The sequence below is a fragment of the Trichosurus vulpecula genome, chromosome 6 (genome assembly GCF_011100635.1).
Source record: "Trichosurus vulpecula isolate mTriVul1 chromosome 6, mTriVul1.pri, whole genome shotgun sequence".
NCBI lineage: Eukaryota > Metazoa > Chordata > Mammalia > Diprotodontia > Phalangeridae > Trichosurus > Trichosurus vulpecula.
Genome location: NC_050578.1, coordinates 43726213 through 43743064, shown reverse-complemented (window position 1 = coordinate 43743064; position 16852 = coordinate 43726213). Strand labels below are relative to the sequence as shown.

Genomic DNA, 16852 nt, shown 5'->3' with positions numbered 1-16852 from the left:
CAGTAAAAAAAAAAAAAAAAAAAAAAAAAAAGGGAAATAAATGGTTAACATGGAAAAAATTTTTGCAGTAAATTTCTCTGATAAAGATCTGACATCTAAAATAAATAATAAATAAATAGATAATAAACTGATTCAAATATATAAAATAAGACATTCTTCAACATATAAATGGTCAAAAGATATGAACAGGAACTTCTCAAAAGGAGAAAAGCAAGCTACCAATAATCATGTGTAGAACTTCTGGTTAAGATGTCTCTACCTGAACAAAGGTAGGAAGCTACATACCTACTTCAGCAAAAGCCTGAAAATAGCACCAGACTGAGTAATGATCAATAACAAATCTGATGAGATTACTTCATCCACCCTAGAACTACACAAAAATCCAAGAGTCCATGGGCAACAGGGAAGGAAGCCCAACAGAAATACCAGTACCAGCAAACAAGATGGGAGCCTCCTTCGGGACCAGAAACAGGCCATAGAATCCTATTACCTACAAGGTTATATAAATGGAAGCAGCAGTTTACCTATAGTTTTAACCTTGGAAGTAAGTAGGAATGGTATGGCAGCACTCATATCGGGACACCTCAGGTCCAAGAGCTCTTAGGTCAGTAGTACTCCATCATAAAACACCACTGAGGGTCCTTTAGAGCAAATACTCTGAACCTCAAAAATTCAGGAAAGACAAAAACCTCTACAACTCTTAGCATGGACACACCCTTGGAGGTGGAGGTGAACACACAAATCCAGGACAAAACCCGTCAAGGCCAACTACCCAAGAGACCAGCAAGGGGTCAAGTCTGGTCCTGGCACAAAGCCTCAGCTCAAGAACTAAGTCTGGAAAGGGAACCAACAACTATAAAGAATTGTTATAGATCCAGAGAGACCCAAAAACTCAACGTAGGAGGGAGTAAATCACAATCAGGGAAATAACTGGATGATTTGGTTATTACTGGGTTACAACCAAATATACATAGTATCTTCTGCATGGGGTTTAATATGGATTCATGTGCAAGCAATTATACTATTTTAACTTCATTCCATTCATTTTTATTATTTTTTTCTTATGTTCTTTATATATTTGAATCTCTATACTCTTCAGTGGGAGTTAATACTATAAATAAAAAAGTACCATAATTTCTGACAAGATTACTAACCATTGGAAAAAGTTTCCAAAAACCCTTTCCATGAATGAAATAATGGAGCGGTGAGAGCTGGGTGAGAGGTGGGCTTGGCAAGCTCTTACACCAGACAGAGGTGCTGGGCCTCCCTGAACACACCACACACCCCACAGTGCTACTGAGCTACTTTAACAAGTGCTATACTATAAATATTGTTATAAATACTATAAATGAAAGAATAAATAATATTACAAGCAGAGCACTGGACTTGGAGTTAGAAGTTAGAAGGCTTAGGTCCTGTGACATGTTAGTTTCCTCATCTGTCAAGTTAGGAAGTTCGATTAGATAGTATCTTAGGGTATCTCCTAACTCTAAATCCTATCATCTTAAATTCTGAGTGTTGGTGTAAACCTGTTAAGTCAATAAAGCAACAGTGCTAGAAAGTAGCAAACAATTCTAGTGTACTATTTTCCAGAAATGTCTGTGTCTCTGACAAAATAAGAGAGGAAATATGGTAATAATAAATTACTTGGGGTGAAAAGCCTTAGAAGCTTGTGACTAGAGGAATCAAGGGTCAGAGAGGGCAAAGGTATGAAAATAGAATCCTTAGCAACCGCTCATTTGGAGTTTAGTCTCCAATATCTTGTTTTTAGGTCAGTAACAGGCACTCGGCTATCAATGTAGTTTTGCACAGACTGGCAAATATTACAAAAATGCAACAGATCTATTTATTATTGCAATAGTGGTTTACCAGATGAGGTTCTTGCTTTCAAAGACTCCTCAGGGAATTTTATCATAATGTCTTCATTTCTTGGGCTCAAAGGAAAGGTCAAATCAGGGCTCAGTGTTGACATCTTTTGCACTGGTGACATCACCTAAGCAGAAAAAAAAAATTATATGATGTGCCAAAAGAAATACATCAGTGCACTAAGATATTTGGATTGTCTATTTTTCAATCTGTCACTATTTTCTACAATCTAAATGCCCACCTAAATAAATATTTAATTCTAATAATGCTTATCACTTAGGGACAAAGGAAGCTGAAAGGTCCTTCCAAATAGGACAGGGATAAAACTCCTTGCTTCATTAAATCACATAAAATAAAAGGTAAAATGTAAACAGATACTAAATTCCTGAAATGACTAAAGGTTATCTGATTTGGGTCTGGTTTGGATGCAGCCTTGAAAACATAGAGGAGCAGAGGATTTAGAACTAGAAAAGCCATTTGAGATCATGTAGTCCAACTGACTCACTTTGAAGACAAGGAAAATTTAGGATCCCAGAGATTAAGCTGCACAAGGTCACAAAAGGTAAGAAGCAGCAGAGCCAAGATTTAAGCCCAGGTGGCCAGCTTCTAATTCCAAGGATTTCTACTACACCACGCACCCTCTCAGACACATTCCCATAGCACACCAGCTAACGATGCTTCCTCTGGACTCCTACAACAGTGTCTCTCGTCCCAGTATTTAATCATAAGCCAACATATACCATTCCCTACCTGCCTGTGTCCTGTCTCCACAAGGAGACCACAAGCTTTTCCAAGGTAGGGATTGTTTCTTATTCCATGGTGCCCCTTGCATTTACCACCAAACCTTGCCAAAATAGCTGCTTAAGAATGAAATAAGCACAGGAACGAGAACCAGGGAACTAACCCTAATTTGCTGTGTGAAACTGAGCAAATTACTTCAGCCTTCTTGGCTTGTTTCTCATCCGCAAAAGGAGGTTGAACCAGATGAAGCTCCTTTACATTTCTAGATCTGCGAACCTATGATCCAGAACTCTATAAATACTTGGTGTTCAAAAATTTAAGTCTGATTGGAAATGTTACTATATCATCCTGTGGACTAAGGCCCCTGAGTGAGACAGGATGAGCTCTAGGAACAGGGTTTGAGTCACTTTACTATAGACTAAATGAAGCAGATCCCCTTGATGGTCTCAGACCTAAGGACTACCCTGCCCAAGGCTAGTCCATACTTAAGCATCTATAGTCCATTAAAATGAACTTTCCAGACCAAACCAGATCTGAACCCAACAGATTTAATTGGACTCCATCTTAAGTTATTGTGTTAAAGAAGAATATGGTGAGTCAAATGGCTATTAATTAGTAGATACTACTTAAAAAAAATAAAAGAACAACAATTTTCTGTTACATCTCTAGACTAAAATTTGCAGAAGTGCTGACCTACTTTAGTAAGGAGAATTTCCTCACCCAGGAGTCTGATATTCTCAATGAAATCACATGTCCATTCTCTATCTCTTATTCTATCTTGTCCATCTTAGGATGTGATCAAATTAATTGCTTTAAAATAGCTCTTCTGTACTTTATACATATATTACTCTGATTAGAGTATTATGGAAAACAATTGGAGAAAGGTATATCATTAGCTTAGTTTTACCCATTTAGAATTGGGATAACCAAATTAAGCTGCCAAAAGGACAGGCACTGTCCCTCCACATGCTTCCACCCACCTCAAGGAGAGGGTTCTTGAAATTCACTTAGAATTAGGGAACTCAGAACTTTGAATTTACAAAAGAACATTAAGAACTTACAGAAGAACATTAAGCAGTTTTTTCTGTTGTCATATAACAACAAACAGGACAGAAAAAGAGATCCTTTTGTAACATGTATAACCTCTCTTGCCACAAGGTATTTGTATATGGAAAAAGATTTATAAACAGAGATGGGTTATTATTACACTGGTAAGACAAAGTGCTGAAGGAGTTTACAGGAGAGCTAAAAGAAGAGATGAACTGGCTGCTGAAACTTACAAATGAAGATATTAAACTTGCAAAAAAAAAAGTGAAAAATGGGTCTTTTAAACACCCCTAGATAATCAGAGGGGTAAAAATTGAGGGGTTGAAAAGGAGGTACATTTAAAAAAAAATTATAACAATGGGATAGAATCCTATAGCAAGAGTAAAAATTAAGAAAAACAGAGTAGAAATAGATTCTCAGGACTTCAATTTTTAATACCTTTTATCATTTTGATATTATAATCTTTCAGTTCAAGTAAAAGCCTGACATAATGACTAAATGACTAAACCTTACGGGCAAACTCTAAAAAAAAAAGTTGTCTTCTCAATAGGGAACATCAAACTGGGGAGCACTGTTGGGAAAAAATTAATTTATCATCAGACTTGCTTTCCAGTGTCCAAAAACTGAATGCTGAGACCATCTGTGATATATTTCAATTCATGATAAATTCCTGGAAAAGAAATGTCAGGGCCATATCATTCCGGGAATTAGGAAACCGGAAAGCGAAGGAAGTGAGAAATACCACATGGCCAGTAGAGTCACGCTCAGTTGGGATGTCCCCTGCATTACAGTTTTAAATGAATTCAAGCGATTGTCCAATATAACCACTCCTTTTTATAATCTGGTACTAAAAGGTGATGGGCAAGTTTAGTCTACAATAGAATTAATGAGAGGATGAATAGAGTCTTAGCTGACATGTATCATCCACATCTTTTTAACAATAATATGTAAAATAAAAAATCTCCCCAAGCTATGAAAGCTCTGTTTATACCTTGTTTGTTTCCCATGAGGACCATCCTGGTAACTTCAAACTATGGTCCAAAGGATAAGATGACACAGTATTGCCAGAATCTGTTAAAGGGAAATCCAAAACTGCTGTGGGGGAAAAAAGACAACTCTATTTAATAACTACCCCCAGTGTTACTTGGTAATTTACAAACTTAAATCTTACTTACAGGTATTATTTTCATTCAGGTCCTTAATAAAGTCAGTTGTCATTTGAAAATCATCCTCTCCCCTGAAGCTTAGACCTTCTTCCAAAAAGTTTTCTCCATCTGAGGACTTAAATATATATGTCCATTTACCTCATTAAAACTAACAATACATAAAAAACCTTTTTTTCTATGAAAAGAACATTTGCAAATCACCAATACATCCCGTGACCATTTCTATTCTGAGAAAACTAAGAGTATTACTCACATAAAAGCAAAGAAAATGTTTTCTGTAAATAATCTACCATACTCTCATGAAAATCACTCAACTTTGCTAACAAAGGAATGATAATAGTTGTCATTTTTATAATGGTTTAAGGTTTGCAAAGTATTTACACATTTCATGTGAAACTCAGAACCCTATGAGGTAGGCATTATGAGTACCATTAGCCTCATTTCAGAGGTGAAGAAAGAGAGCCTCAGAGAGGCTCAGTGCCTTCCCATGGTCACACAGCTAATACGTATCAGGGTTGATGTAGAACTGATATCTCCCAACTACAAGTCCAGCACCCAATCCCATCATGCTACACTACTTCAATCTTTGGCAAACAATAGAATACTCAAAGCTCTAACATATGGATAAAGGCCTTACTTAGAGTAGCACTTACAGTTAAAAAACCCAGGCAGTAAGAAGGTTGAGATTTGTAATCTCCCAATGTGGGAATTCTTTCCATTGACACAGAATGACGCTCATCTGTACCTCATAAGGCAGTGAGGTACCAGGGGGCCCAAAAAATCTTTAACTACTACAACGCTTTTGTTAATATCTAGTCTGTACAAATATATGCTCCTTCTTGTGTATATGATGGATACAGTTTTCCCTCTTAGGATTTTTTTAATTGTAAGTGCTATTCTTTCTCACTGAGGAACATTAAATAAATTAATTATTTCTTGCTATAGAATACATACATATAGTTATATTAATAAGTAAGGCCTTTATCCATGTGTTAGAGCTTTGAGTATCAGAAATATATTCCCTTTCTCTTATAGAATTTGAGTTAGAATTTCAAATGTAGAGTCCAAAGGGAGGAATTACAGGGGTGTGCTGAAACTAGCTTGAACTGTATAGGAGCCGTTGTTCAACTTTTACTGTGAGCATTTACACCTTGGAAATCAGCAAATACAAATAAGGGCTTGATTTAAACATTTACCATCATACCATGATATCTATACACACCTCTATAAGACTTAACATGAGAGAGTAAACCAAGAAAATCCCAGGGACACACCAGGTAATTGTAAAGTAGCTCATAAGTGTTATTTGTACCTTGCTTTTTGTTTTCATCTTTAAAACCAGATTAGAAGGACTTCATCTATTTGTCCAATAATAACTTCACGATAAATACCTGGCATCTTAGGCAAGACCTTCCATATCCCACTTGTTAGCCAAACGGGAAATATAGGGGTCTTGCACATTTATACTCTCATCCATCTCAACCAAGATAAGCTCCAAATGAATATATGACTTAGACTAGGATGACATTGGAACTCAAAGTTTTAAAAACAGATGTTCAAAAACAAAAAAAAAAAAGTTTTTGCACGCAACTAGAAAATAAGATACACAGGCAATGGGGTGTAGAAATTTATCTTGCCCTATAAGAAAGGAAGGGAAAGGGGGATGGGAGGGGAGTGAGGTGACAGAGGGGAGGGCTGACTGGGGAACGGGGCAACCAGAATATACACCATCTTGGAGTGGGGGGGGAGGGTAGAAATGGGGAGAAAATTTGTAATTCAAACTCTTGTGAAAATCAATGCTGAAAACTAAATATGTTAAATAAATTAATTAATTAATAAAAAAAGACTAGGGTGACATTGTAAACAAATTGGAGGAGAGAAAGGAAGAAATAACCTTTCATATTTATGGCTAGGGGAAAAGTTATAGACAAAACAGGATGATAGAGAAGGTCACCAAAGATTAAATGGACAATTCTTATTACATGAAATCAAAAAGGTTTTGCACAAATAAAACCAATGCAGACAAAATAAGGGAAATAGGTAAATGGTAGAAAAAAACTCTTCATGGCAAGTTTTTCTGATAAAGGTTTCATTTCCAAGATGTCTAAGGAACTGATTCAAATTTGTAAGAGTAAAAGCCATTGTCCAAATGATAAATGATCAAAGGATATGAATAGTAAGCTTCTCAGGAAGAAATTTAAGCTTTTAATAGTCATATGAAAAAATACTTCAAATCACTTTCAAATATAAAAAAACAAGCAAATCAAGCAAGTCTAAAGTTCTACTTCACACTATTCAGATTGGCAAAGTTGACAAGGAAGGAAAAAATAACAAATGTTGGAGTGGCTATGGGAAAACAGGCATATCAACGCTATTTGTAGAGCTCTGAATTGGTCCAACCATTCTGGAAAGCAATCCAGAACCAAAAAATTAATGAACTGTGTATACTCTTTGATCTAGCAATACCACTCATAGGTCTAAACTCCAAAGAGAAGAAACAAGAAGGAAATGGATCCATATATACCAAAATATTTACAGTAGCTTTTTGTAACAGCAAAGAACTGAAAACTAAGGTAGAGGGCATCAACTTGGGAGTGGCTGAAAAAATTAAGGTATATGGATATAATAGAACACTGTAAAAATGATTGAAGGGATGGCTCCAAGAGATCTGGGAAGACTTGTATGAACTGATGCAGAGCGAAATAAACAGAACCAGAAGAACAATTTATATGCTAGCAACAATACCATAAAGACAAGCAACTTTGAAAGATTCGTGAACTCTGATGAACACAATTCTCAACCAAGATTTTAGAGAAGCAATTAGAAAGTATTCTATCCACCTCCAGACAAGCAAAAGATAGACTCAATGAACAAAATATATTTATTTATACATATATTTGGAATATGTATTTTTGGACATGGCCAATGTGGGAATTTGTTTTGTTTAGCTTTGTGTATTTGCTAACAAGGATTTTATTTTTCAAGGAGGAAGAAATTCCTCTTTTGTTTGCTTTTGTCCAATGTCCATTGTTTATACAGCCAAATGATAAATGAAGGTATAGGTGGGAGAGAAACGAAAATAACATTTTTAGCCAAAAGAATAAAATTAAATCTTAAAAAATAAGATGGCCAGAAGCAATAGACATCATAAGTTTTTAACGTATTTCATGAAAGCAGGAAATAGAGAGATCCAGGATTCACAATAACAAATCATTTCCCCTGAAAATTTTCAGAGAAATCACTAAGTCCTGTTAAAGATTAACAGGAAAAAAAATAATTATAGATTCAACATATGTATATGGAAAAAAAGCTAGATTAGAAGCCAGGAAAACTCAATTCTGTTCGTGGCAGTACCACTGACATTGGGCAATCTATTTCAGTTCTCTGTATGTCAGTGTCTCCATCCATTAAATGGGGATAAACATCTGTCCTACTTACCATGAAGGATTTAATGAGGATAAATGACATAATAGGGAAAATCTTTGAAAAACATAACATGTAATACAAATGTTAGGTACAATTATAATAATTTGTATTCAAATGGTATATGTGAGGCACATCTGACAAACATATTCAGAAAAAAGACACTGATACATATATATGTGTGTTTGTGTGTATCTATATATCTATATACCTATCTATAGATATATATACAGACACACACACATACATACACACACTTAAACATATAGACTCTCACCCTTTCCAATCAACCTCAAGGTTTGACTCTTAATTGCCTAATGGTATAGTAAATGGAGAAAGCTCTAAAACAGTGTGGAAACATTCCACTTGGAGCCAAATCAAGAGCTGGCTATATTCAATTTAGGGTTCATTTCAATAGACTAAATTCTGAGATTATTTACAACTCTGGATCAGACTTTTTCTATTAAAACATTTATTACCATGCATATAGACTTCCACAAGAGGCATTACTCTACATACTTTTATGCATTTGTATTTTGGTTTAAAACGGTGAGCATTTTCTTTAGTGGACCAATTACCATTTCCATTAATTACTATCCTTTTATGCAAAAAGTAACAATTCTTTGAATACTTTTTCCTAAAAAGTGATCTTTAAAGTGATTTTTTTTCAATCCTAATTATTTTTATCTGAAGTTTTCTGCCAATGTACTATGATTCAGCTCTACAACTACTTTTGCTGGTATTACTCTCTTCACAGAATGTATTTTGGTGTCTGAATAAGGAAAAATGATGTGCTGAGATGCAAGCATAGGAAATATTTTTACCTGTAAGAAGTCAATCATCATACAACTACTAGGCAACTCTGGTGTCAAAAAGCAAGGCCCTTCTGTGAAGCTCTCGTACTCCACATTATCTGGATATTGATTCCACTCCAGCTGGGAACATGGTCCTCTGACCATTACCTCACTAGAAGCTGATCCTGCAACTCGGTGTCCCTGAAACTCAACTGGCTAGAAACATATTAAAAGTGAAAGTATTTAAAATGCAAAAGGAAGATGAATCCATTTATAATGCCTATTTAGAAAATACATAGCTCAGTCTTCTATAAAATGTCATCAAGGATGAATAATTACTAAAGCATTGAATCTTATCTATTACTAGAAAGTAATGGCCAAATTACTCAAATGTTAAAACCCAGGAAACATATGCTATTCTATCCTAAGGTATAAATAGAGAATAACTAAATAATAAATTTAAAAAAGAAACTAAGTATAAGAGGAATTAACTGTTCTGGTTTTGTCTAGAATATATATGATAAATCCTCAAGATGTATAATAGACGAATTCTTGAAAGTTAAAAGGAATAACTAAAAAATGAACAGAGCCAACCAACCCTGTGTGTTTTGTTTTGCAAAGAGCTCTGAACACTTATAGGCAAAGGGATGTCTTGGTAAGAACCAGGTTGTAGGGTAGGGAGGGAGAAAGAGAGAGAGTGGCCTGAACAGACTAGATGCTTTGGGAGCAAAGGTTAGAATGGAAATACTGTGAAGGCTCCTGTAACTCTTCTATCCCTGGGGATTGTTTGGTGACCCTGAGCCTTTCTCTGCTGCCTTCATAGGGGGTCCTAGTGTTATAAAGGAGGTGATCATTTTTTTCCATTCTGTAAGAAACTAATAAAGAGAGGCAGCAAGATGTGGGAGAAAGAACACTAGATTTAGAATCAGAGGACCTGGCTTTGAATTCTCTGCTACTCACTATGTTGTGACCTTGGGCAAGTCACTTCCCTCAATGATCCTCAGTTTCCTTATTTATAAAATGAGGTGTTTGGTTAGATGATCTCCAATGGCCCTTCCAGTTCTAAATCCTATGACATTTTACCTACGATATTTAAAGGGAAACATAAAGGATTTATTTCTAAATAACAAATTGGCAAAACAATGAATTAAGATTTACTAAAATTTAATAATAAATAATAATAAAGAAACTCTAAACCACAAATTTAAAAGGAAAATAAGACCCCTAACATGCTACACAGGCAACAACTGAGGAAGATTTTCTTTTGAACATAAAGAAACATAAATCATTCTCTTACTTGTTAAAATACTTCCTTTTATCCTATTGTACTGGGAATTATATATTTTTAAAATCCACATAGGAAAAGAGCCTTCTGTTTCCCTGCTAAGGATTTGTTTCAAATTCCTAATGGGCTCCAGGGGTAGGATTATATCCTAAAGCCAGAAATCTAATTTCTGCTCCCATCACAAGTGAATATATTAATAACTGATTTACAGGTCATTGCCTATAGAGTACTTCAACAAAACTTTTTTCTATACTTTGAGGTTACTGAGGGGGGAAAGTCCAAACTTGGTGATTCTGCTGTTACTGCTAATCACCAAATTTGAACTTTCCCCCCTCAGTCACCAATGTACTGTATAGAAAAGTGGCATTGGAATTGAAGAAAAGGAAGTTAAGAGAAGCAGTAGGATTCATGTATAAATACATGAGGCAGAAAATACTCAGAAATCATTTTTAATAGCATCTCAAAGTATAGAAAAGAAGGTCAAAGAACTCTTTTGGCCCTCCCCCCCAAAAAACTATATAGTAACAATTTTCTCATCTCTACAAAAATATTTTAAAATTATCTGGGTACCCACTGAGAGAATCTTTTAAAAAAACAAAAAACATGGGAACTAGGAGGATAGTTTTCTGCAGCAAATCACAGCTTTATTTCCCCACAATTAAGGGAGTGAAAAAGAGAAGATGATGCTGCGTCTATTTTCTACTGATTTTAAAATAGCATTTAATTTAAGAGAAGTAAACAGCTGTAACTTTGTCCTCAAAGCATCTTCCGCATTCGTATTAAAACCACACAAGATTTTGTGACAGATATGACCATAGAGATTACTTGTTCAGTGAGGCATAAAACAAATAAGGAGTCTTATGTTCATCTATAGATATTCATCAGTATCAAAGAGTATTATAGAGATTCCAAATAGAAGAATAATTCCTGTTAAGACTCTCTAAATGCTGATATGTGCAGACGACATTGCGCATCAAGTTCCAGAACAACACAGGCATCTTAGTGAGATGAGAAGTCAATAAGTCAATGAGCATTTATTAAGTGCCTACTATATGCCAAGCACTGTGCTAAACAATGGGGATGTTAAAAACAAAAACTGGCAAAAACAGTTCCTACCCTCAAGAAGCTCACAATTTAATGGGGACAGCCATTTGAAAGAGATAATCTAACTATACAAATTGTAAAAATAGCATATGAAAAATACTGACTGCCAATAACATGTAGTTGGGTGGGCTGCCTATTGAGTTATTTCTCCCCCGCTCCATATATGTATGTGTGTGTATATATATACAAACATATACACATATAACATATGATAGACATACAATATATATGGTGAGAGAAAGAGAGATACATCTACACATAAATATGCCTTTGTTAGATGCTAAAAGGCAATGTGATGGGACCAGAACAAAACAGAAAGAGATCAAGCTTTAGTGTAACACTTCCATTGCAAGCAGCTCTTTGCTGCAAAAGTTCAATTTTTCAACACCCATTATTCTCCCAATAATATTACATGACTACAAATTATGGATAATCACCATTTCAAAAGAATCAGAATTTCAGCTGAACTTTGTCAAGACTCTAGACACATCCAAGGAGAACATCAAATTGCCAAAGATGACTTACATACAGGAAATGATGAAAAAAGCATCATGAAGGATGTGGATAACTGGAAACGAAGGGCTAGTTGCTTAGGAGGAGGAAGGGATGAAAAGCCCAACTGTTGTACTGGAGTCCATGAAATATTAAAAGAACCAGAGGAAGGCCATCAATAACATTTGATGAAAGGAAAGGACCCATACGTAGAAAAATATTTGTAGAAGCTCTTTTTGAAGCGGCAAAGAACTGAAATCTAAGAGGGCAAATGTCAACTGGAGAATGACTGAACAAGTTAAGGTGTATGAATGTACTAAAGAAATGACCGAAGGGACTGTTTCAAAGAAACCTGGGAAGCCTTGTATGAACTAATGCAGAGTGAAGTAAGCAGAACCAGGAGAACAATTTATATTGTAACAACAAAATCCAGGACTCATCATAAAACATACTAAATAACTCCTGACAGAGATGGACGATAGACTTAAAGTGAGGAATGAAACCTATGTTTTTGACTTGGTCAATGTGGGAATTTGTTTTTCTTGGCTATGCTCTCAGCTCAGGGTGAAAAAAAAGGTTTTGGTTTAAACTTTATTTCCATATACCATGTTTCCAATTGTACATTTAGATCATCTCTTTCAAATGGCTATGTCCAATAGCATCAAATTTGCTTACTTAGATAAAAGATGAATGATGACAAAGACCGCAGTCTCAAGAAAGTTCGCTCTAATAAAGGGATAAGAAATAACCTATAACAAAAGTTTGAATTTGAGATGTACATAAGGGAGATCAATCAAAAAAGGATGAGAAATTGGTGAAACTGGATCATTTCTGGATGGAGGCTTAAGAGAGAAAGATTAAAGTGAGTGGAAATACGTTCTAGATACAGAGGAAAGTTTATACTAAGTGTTCTTAACCTTTTTTTGCATTTTGGACTCCTTTGGCAGTCAAGGGAAGCCTATCAACCCCCTTCCTTTTCAGAATAACAGTTTTAAACACACAAAACATGCAGGATTACAAAGGAAACCAATTATTTTGAAAGTTACCAAATATTTTTTAAAACAAGTTAACATACCCTAAGTTGAGAACCCCTGATCTATACAGATGCATAGACCTTGTTCATTAATTATCTCTATTTTATGTTATTTCAAAAGAGAAACTTTATATATAAAATATACTATGCTATTATGAAAAGTACCTGATTTTTAAAAAACTAAACTTGCGATTTCATCGACATAGCAAGCTCTAGTGAGGAGGAGCTTCCTCTACAATGCCAATCATGGACTATTCTGCCACCTATAGAGTTGCTTGAGACACAGAGGGGAGAGGTAACCTGCCTAGAATCACACAGCCAGTATGAGTTAAGAGGCAGGCCCTGCTATCAAGTCTTCTGACTCTGTGGCCAGCTAACCACTACATTTTTGCCATCTTTTATTCCTTTGATAGAGCTGGTAGATAGAATATGTATGAACTAACTACTAAAAAGGAAGACTTCAACATAAAAAAGAAATGGCCATAAAAATATTCTTATCACTCTTTAAATGATATTATGTCATTTTGGTCAAGGGTGTTCTGATTAGAAGAACTGATGGCTGGGACAAATGTCAAGAAATGTTTGGAAATCGACAAGGTGATTTGAATAGTTCTTCATAATTTGTACCTTAGGTTTATAGGAGCTCCTCTCTTTTTCCTTCGGAATGAGAGCTACAAAAGCACTCTCTTCTTCATCTTTTGAGGACTGAAAGAAAATACCAATAAGCATGTTAGCTAGAATCTGGAGGATATGTCAGGCCTTGACCAGTTCATGATACTTGATTTTTTATTTATTGTGATGGGGGAGAGACAAGGTCTATACTTGTGATTTCATTAGTGTAAGGAGTTCCTAGTGAGGAAACTGCCTTCACCAATGCAGATCACCAACTCTTCTACAACTTAGAGTCTCAGAGTTGCCTAGAATAGTGAGAGTTTAAGTGATTCGTGCAGTATCGTATAGACAGAATGCATCAGAGGCAAGACTGGAACTTGGGCCTTCCTGACTCCAAAGTTGCAGAGGGCGACCAGCATAATGAAGGGCCTTGAGTAAACACTACATGAGGTTCAGTTGACGGAATGAGGGATGTTCAGCCTGGAAGCTAAAAGAAAACATGATGGCTATGTGGAAGTATTTGAAGGTAGGACGATCTCTCATGCACAAGAGTGATTAGATTTAGTCCCACAGGGGAAAGCCAGGAACAATCAATGGATATGGCAAAGAGGCAAAAGTAAGCTTGACCTAACAACTACTAACAATTAGGGCAGTCTAAATGCAGACTAGATTGCTTCAAGAGGTGGTAGTTTTCCCTTTCTTGGAGGATTTTGGGCAGAGGCTGGACGATCACTGGTTGGATATATTATAGTGGGGATTCCTTTCAGGCATGTAATTGGACTAAATAGCCATGGAGGTCCTTTCTAACTCAAATTCTGTGATTCTGTTTACAAAGCACATTCACCACAACAACCCTGTGAAGTAGGTCGGGTAAGTATTATCCCAACTGTACAGATGAATAAATTAATATTCTATTCTGGTGCCTAATTGTGGAATGGAAATGAACTTGAGTTTTTGAAGGCTATGTCAGTACAGTACAAGCCAAGCTATCTCTTTAATAATTCTGGAAGTTTTCAAGTACAGGCCCGGAAAAAGAAAAAAAAAAAGTCTGTCAACTGATAGTCTTCTAATTGCCAGATTGCAGCCACTAGGTGACAAATTTTTCAGTTACGGCAACTTGTAAAATCTGGAGAGGCTAGTTTATGCATAAGTGGAAAACATGACTACACAAATGAAACTGTAGATCTTTCTTTCAAAGTGCCAAAGTAACTTGAAGGAAAGGAGCCAGGCCTCTAATTTCGAGTCTAGCATTCTTTCAACAACTTTTAAATCCAGAAGTCAGTTCAGCAATTCAGACAATAGTTGAAATTTTCAGCTTTCAAAGAATGAAAAACAAAACTGGAGAACAACTTGTTTCTGTAGAATGTGGATTTCAAATCTCAGGTTGAGACTCAAATTAGGATCCTATCTGTTCTAAAAAAAAGGTCTTGAAGAATCCTCTAGGAAGGTTCAAAAAATATGGCCAAGATTCTTCCTGAGTCAAATATATCAAGGAAAAAAGGAGGAAGTCCTAGTGGCTCTCACTCCTTCCCTCTACTGTATTAAGGGAATCCAACTCTGAGCTGGAGCAATTAATAGAAAATAAAAAACCTTAGCCTGAGCCTGATGCATATAACTGTCTATGGAGTGGCATAGTCCAGGCTGCAGATTTTCTTCCCCAAGTTACTGTGGCAAAAATAAGAACACATACATACTCACACAGAGAAAAAAGTACATGTCTATAATTTGGGGTAAAATTTCATCAAAGATACTAGTCATCACATTAAAATTTCTAGGTGCCATAAAGACCTTATGTTTAGAATTTGTTAAGCTCTTTACTAACTGATAACCAAATCTTGGTTAGAAGATCGTGATTTTCACATTTAAGTAATTGTTCCCTTAATACAATAGTAAATTGTTGAGTATGTAACTTGTCAACCACCAAATCCATCATTCATGTAGATTTGGAGAATTTTCTTTTAAAGAAGAAAAAAACTAAGAGAGAATAGTTAAAATTTTTTTCTAGGTTTAATAATTAACTTTCTTGCAATGTAAAATATAAGACAATAGTCACATTTAACTTATCAAGGTTATTCATTTGTGTCAGAATAATCATACCTTCTTATCTAAACTATATTTGTGAAGAGAAGTTACTGAGTTTTTCAAGTTTAACAAATTAAATTGGGCATAAAATAGACTACTAAAATAGACAATTGTTCAACACACAAAGGTGGAAGTACAGTACATTTCTTCAGATAGTGCCTTTATTATAATGTCAAAAGGTATAACTACCATGCAAGCAGTTCTTGGGGGTCATGAGAAATGGGAAGGGCTCCCCAATGCACATGAAGAGGGTATTTCTTTTTTAAATTTTTAAAATAATTAATTTTCCCCCCACTACATGTATGTTATGTTAATGAGAATGGGAAGATCTTTCCCATCCATTAATAGACTAATAGGCCTATGTGACCTGCTTTGAGTCGAGTCACATGGAAGCCTGAGTCATATGGAGCCTGTGGTGGGAGGAGCTTGCCAAACCCAGTAGAATTGGAAGGGGTGGAGCAGAAAGTGAGAGCCCTCAGAGCTGGGAGAGAGAGAGGCAGGCATAGGCAGAGTAGCTAGCATGAGTGAGAGAGGGAGTGATTTTGCTGAAGGGAGCTTGTTTGTGGGGAGGCCTGACAGAGGGAAGGCTTGGGGATGGCAGTGCCCCCTGCATCGGTAATGTGTTATAAACTTCTTTATTACTATGATGGATTTGGCATTCTGGTGTTTGAATAAATGTCTTCGTTTCATCTTTGAGCTAGAGAGTCTGTTATATCTCGTGATTCAAACCTGTAAGGTATCGCATTGGCGATATAATGTAAAAAAAAATTTTTTTAACATTCGTTTCTTAAAACCTTGAGTTCCTAATTCTCTTCGTCTCTCTCTCCCTTTCTCCCTCCCTCCATTGAGAAGGCAAGCAATTTGACACAGGTTATACATGTGCAGTCATGCAAAACATATATCAATATTAATTATGTTGTAAAAGAAAACAAAGAAAAAAAGTAAAAAAAAGTATGCTTTGAGACTCCATCAGGTCTTTCTCTGGAGATGGAAAGCATTTTTTGTCACAGGTCCTTAGGAATTGTCTTGGATCATTGTATTGCTAAGAATAGCTACATCCATTCACTCTGATCACCATACACCATCGCCGTTACTGTATACACTGTTCTCCTGGTTCTGCTCACTTCACTTTGCATCAGTTCATGTAAGTCTTTCCAGGTTTCTCCTGAAAGCATCCCGCATGTTAGTTTTTATAGCACAATAGTAT

General features: G+C 35.8%; 1 protein-coding gene across 1 annotated transcript in view; it reads right to left on the bottom strand.

Moving 5' to 3' along the window:
• The window catches only part of ZGRF1 (zinc finger GRF-type containing 1), an 81203-nt gene that overhangs the window by 37840 nt on the left and 26511 nt on the right, over positions 1 to 16852 (bottom strand). The window contains exons 8-11 of the mRNA XM_036764929.1: positions 13579 to 13656; positions 4830 to 4935; positions 4646 to 4749; positions 1870 to 1993 (exon numbers count right to left, since the gene is read on the bottom strand). Of these exons, the coding sequence (XP_036620824.1) occupies positions 1870 to 1993; positions 4646 to 4749; positions 4830 to 4935; positions 13579 to 13656 (412 nt within the window). The remainder of the gene's footprint in view (positions 1 to 1869; positions 1994 to 4645; positions 4750 to 4829; positions 4936 to 13578; positions 13657 to 16852) is intronic.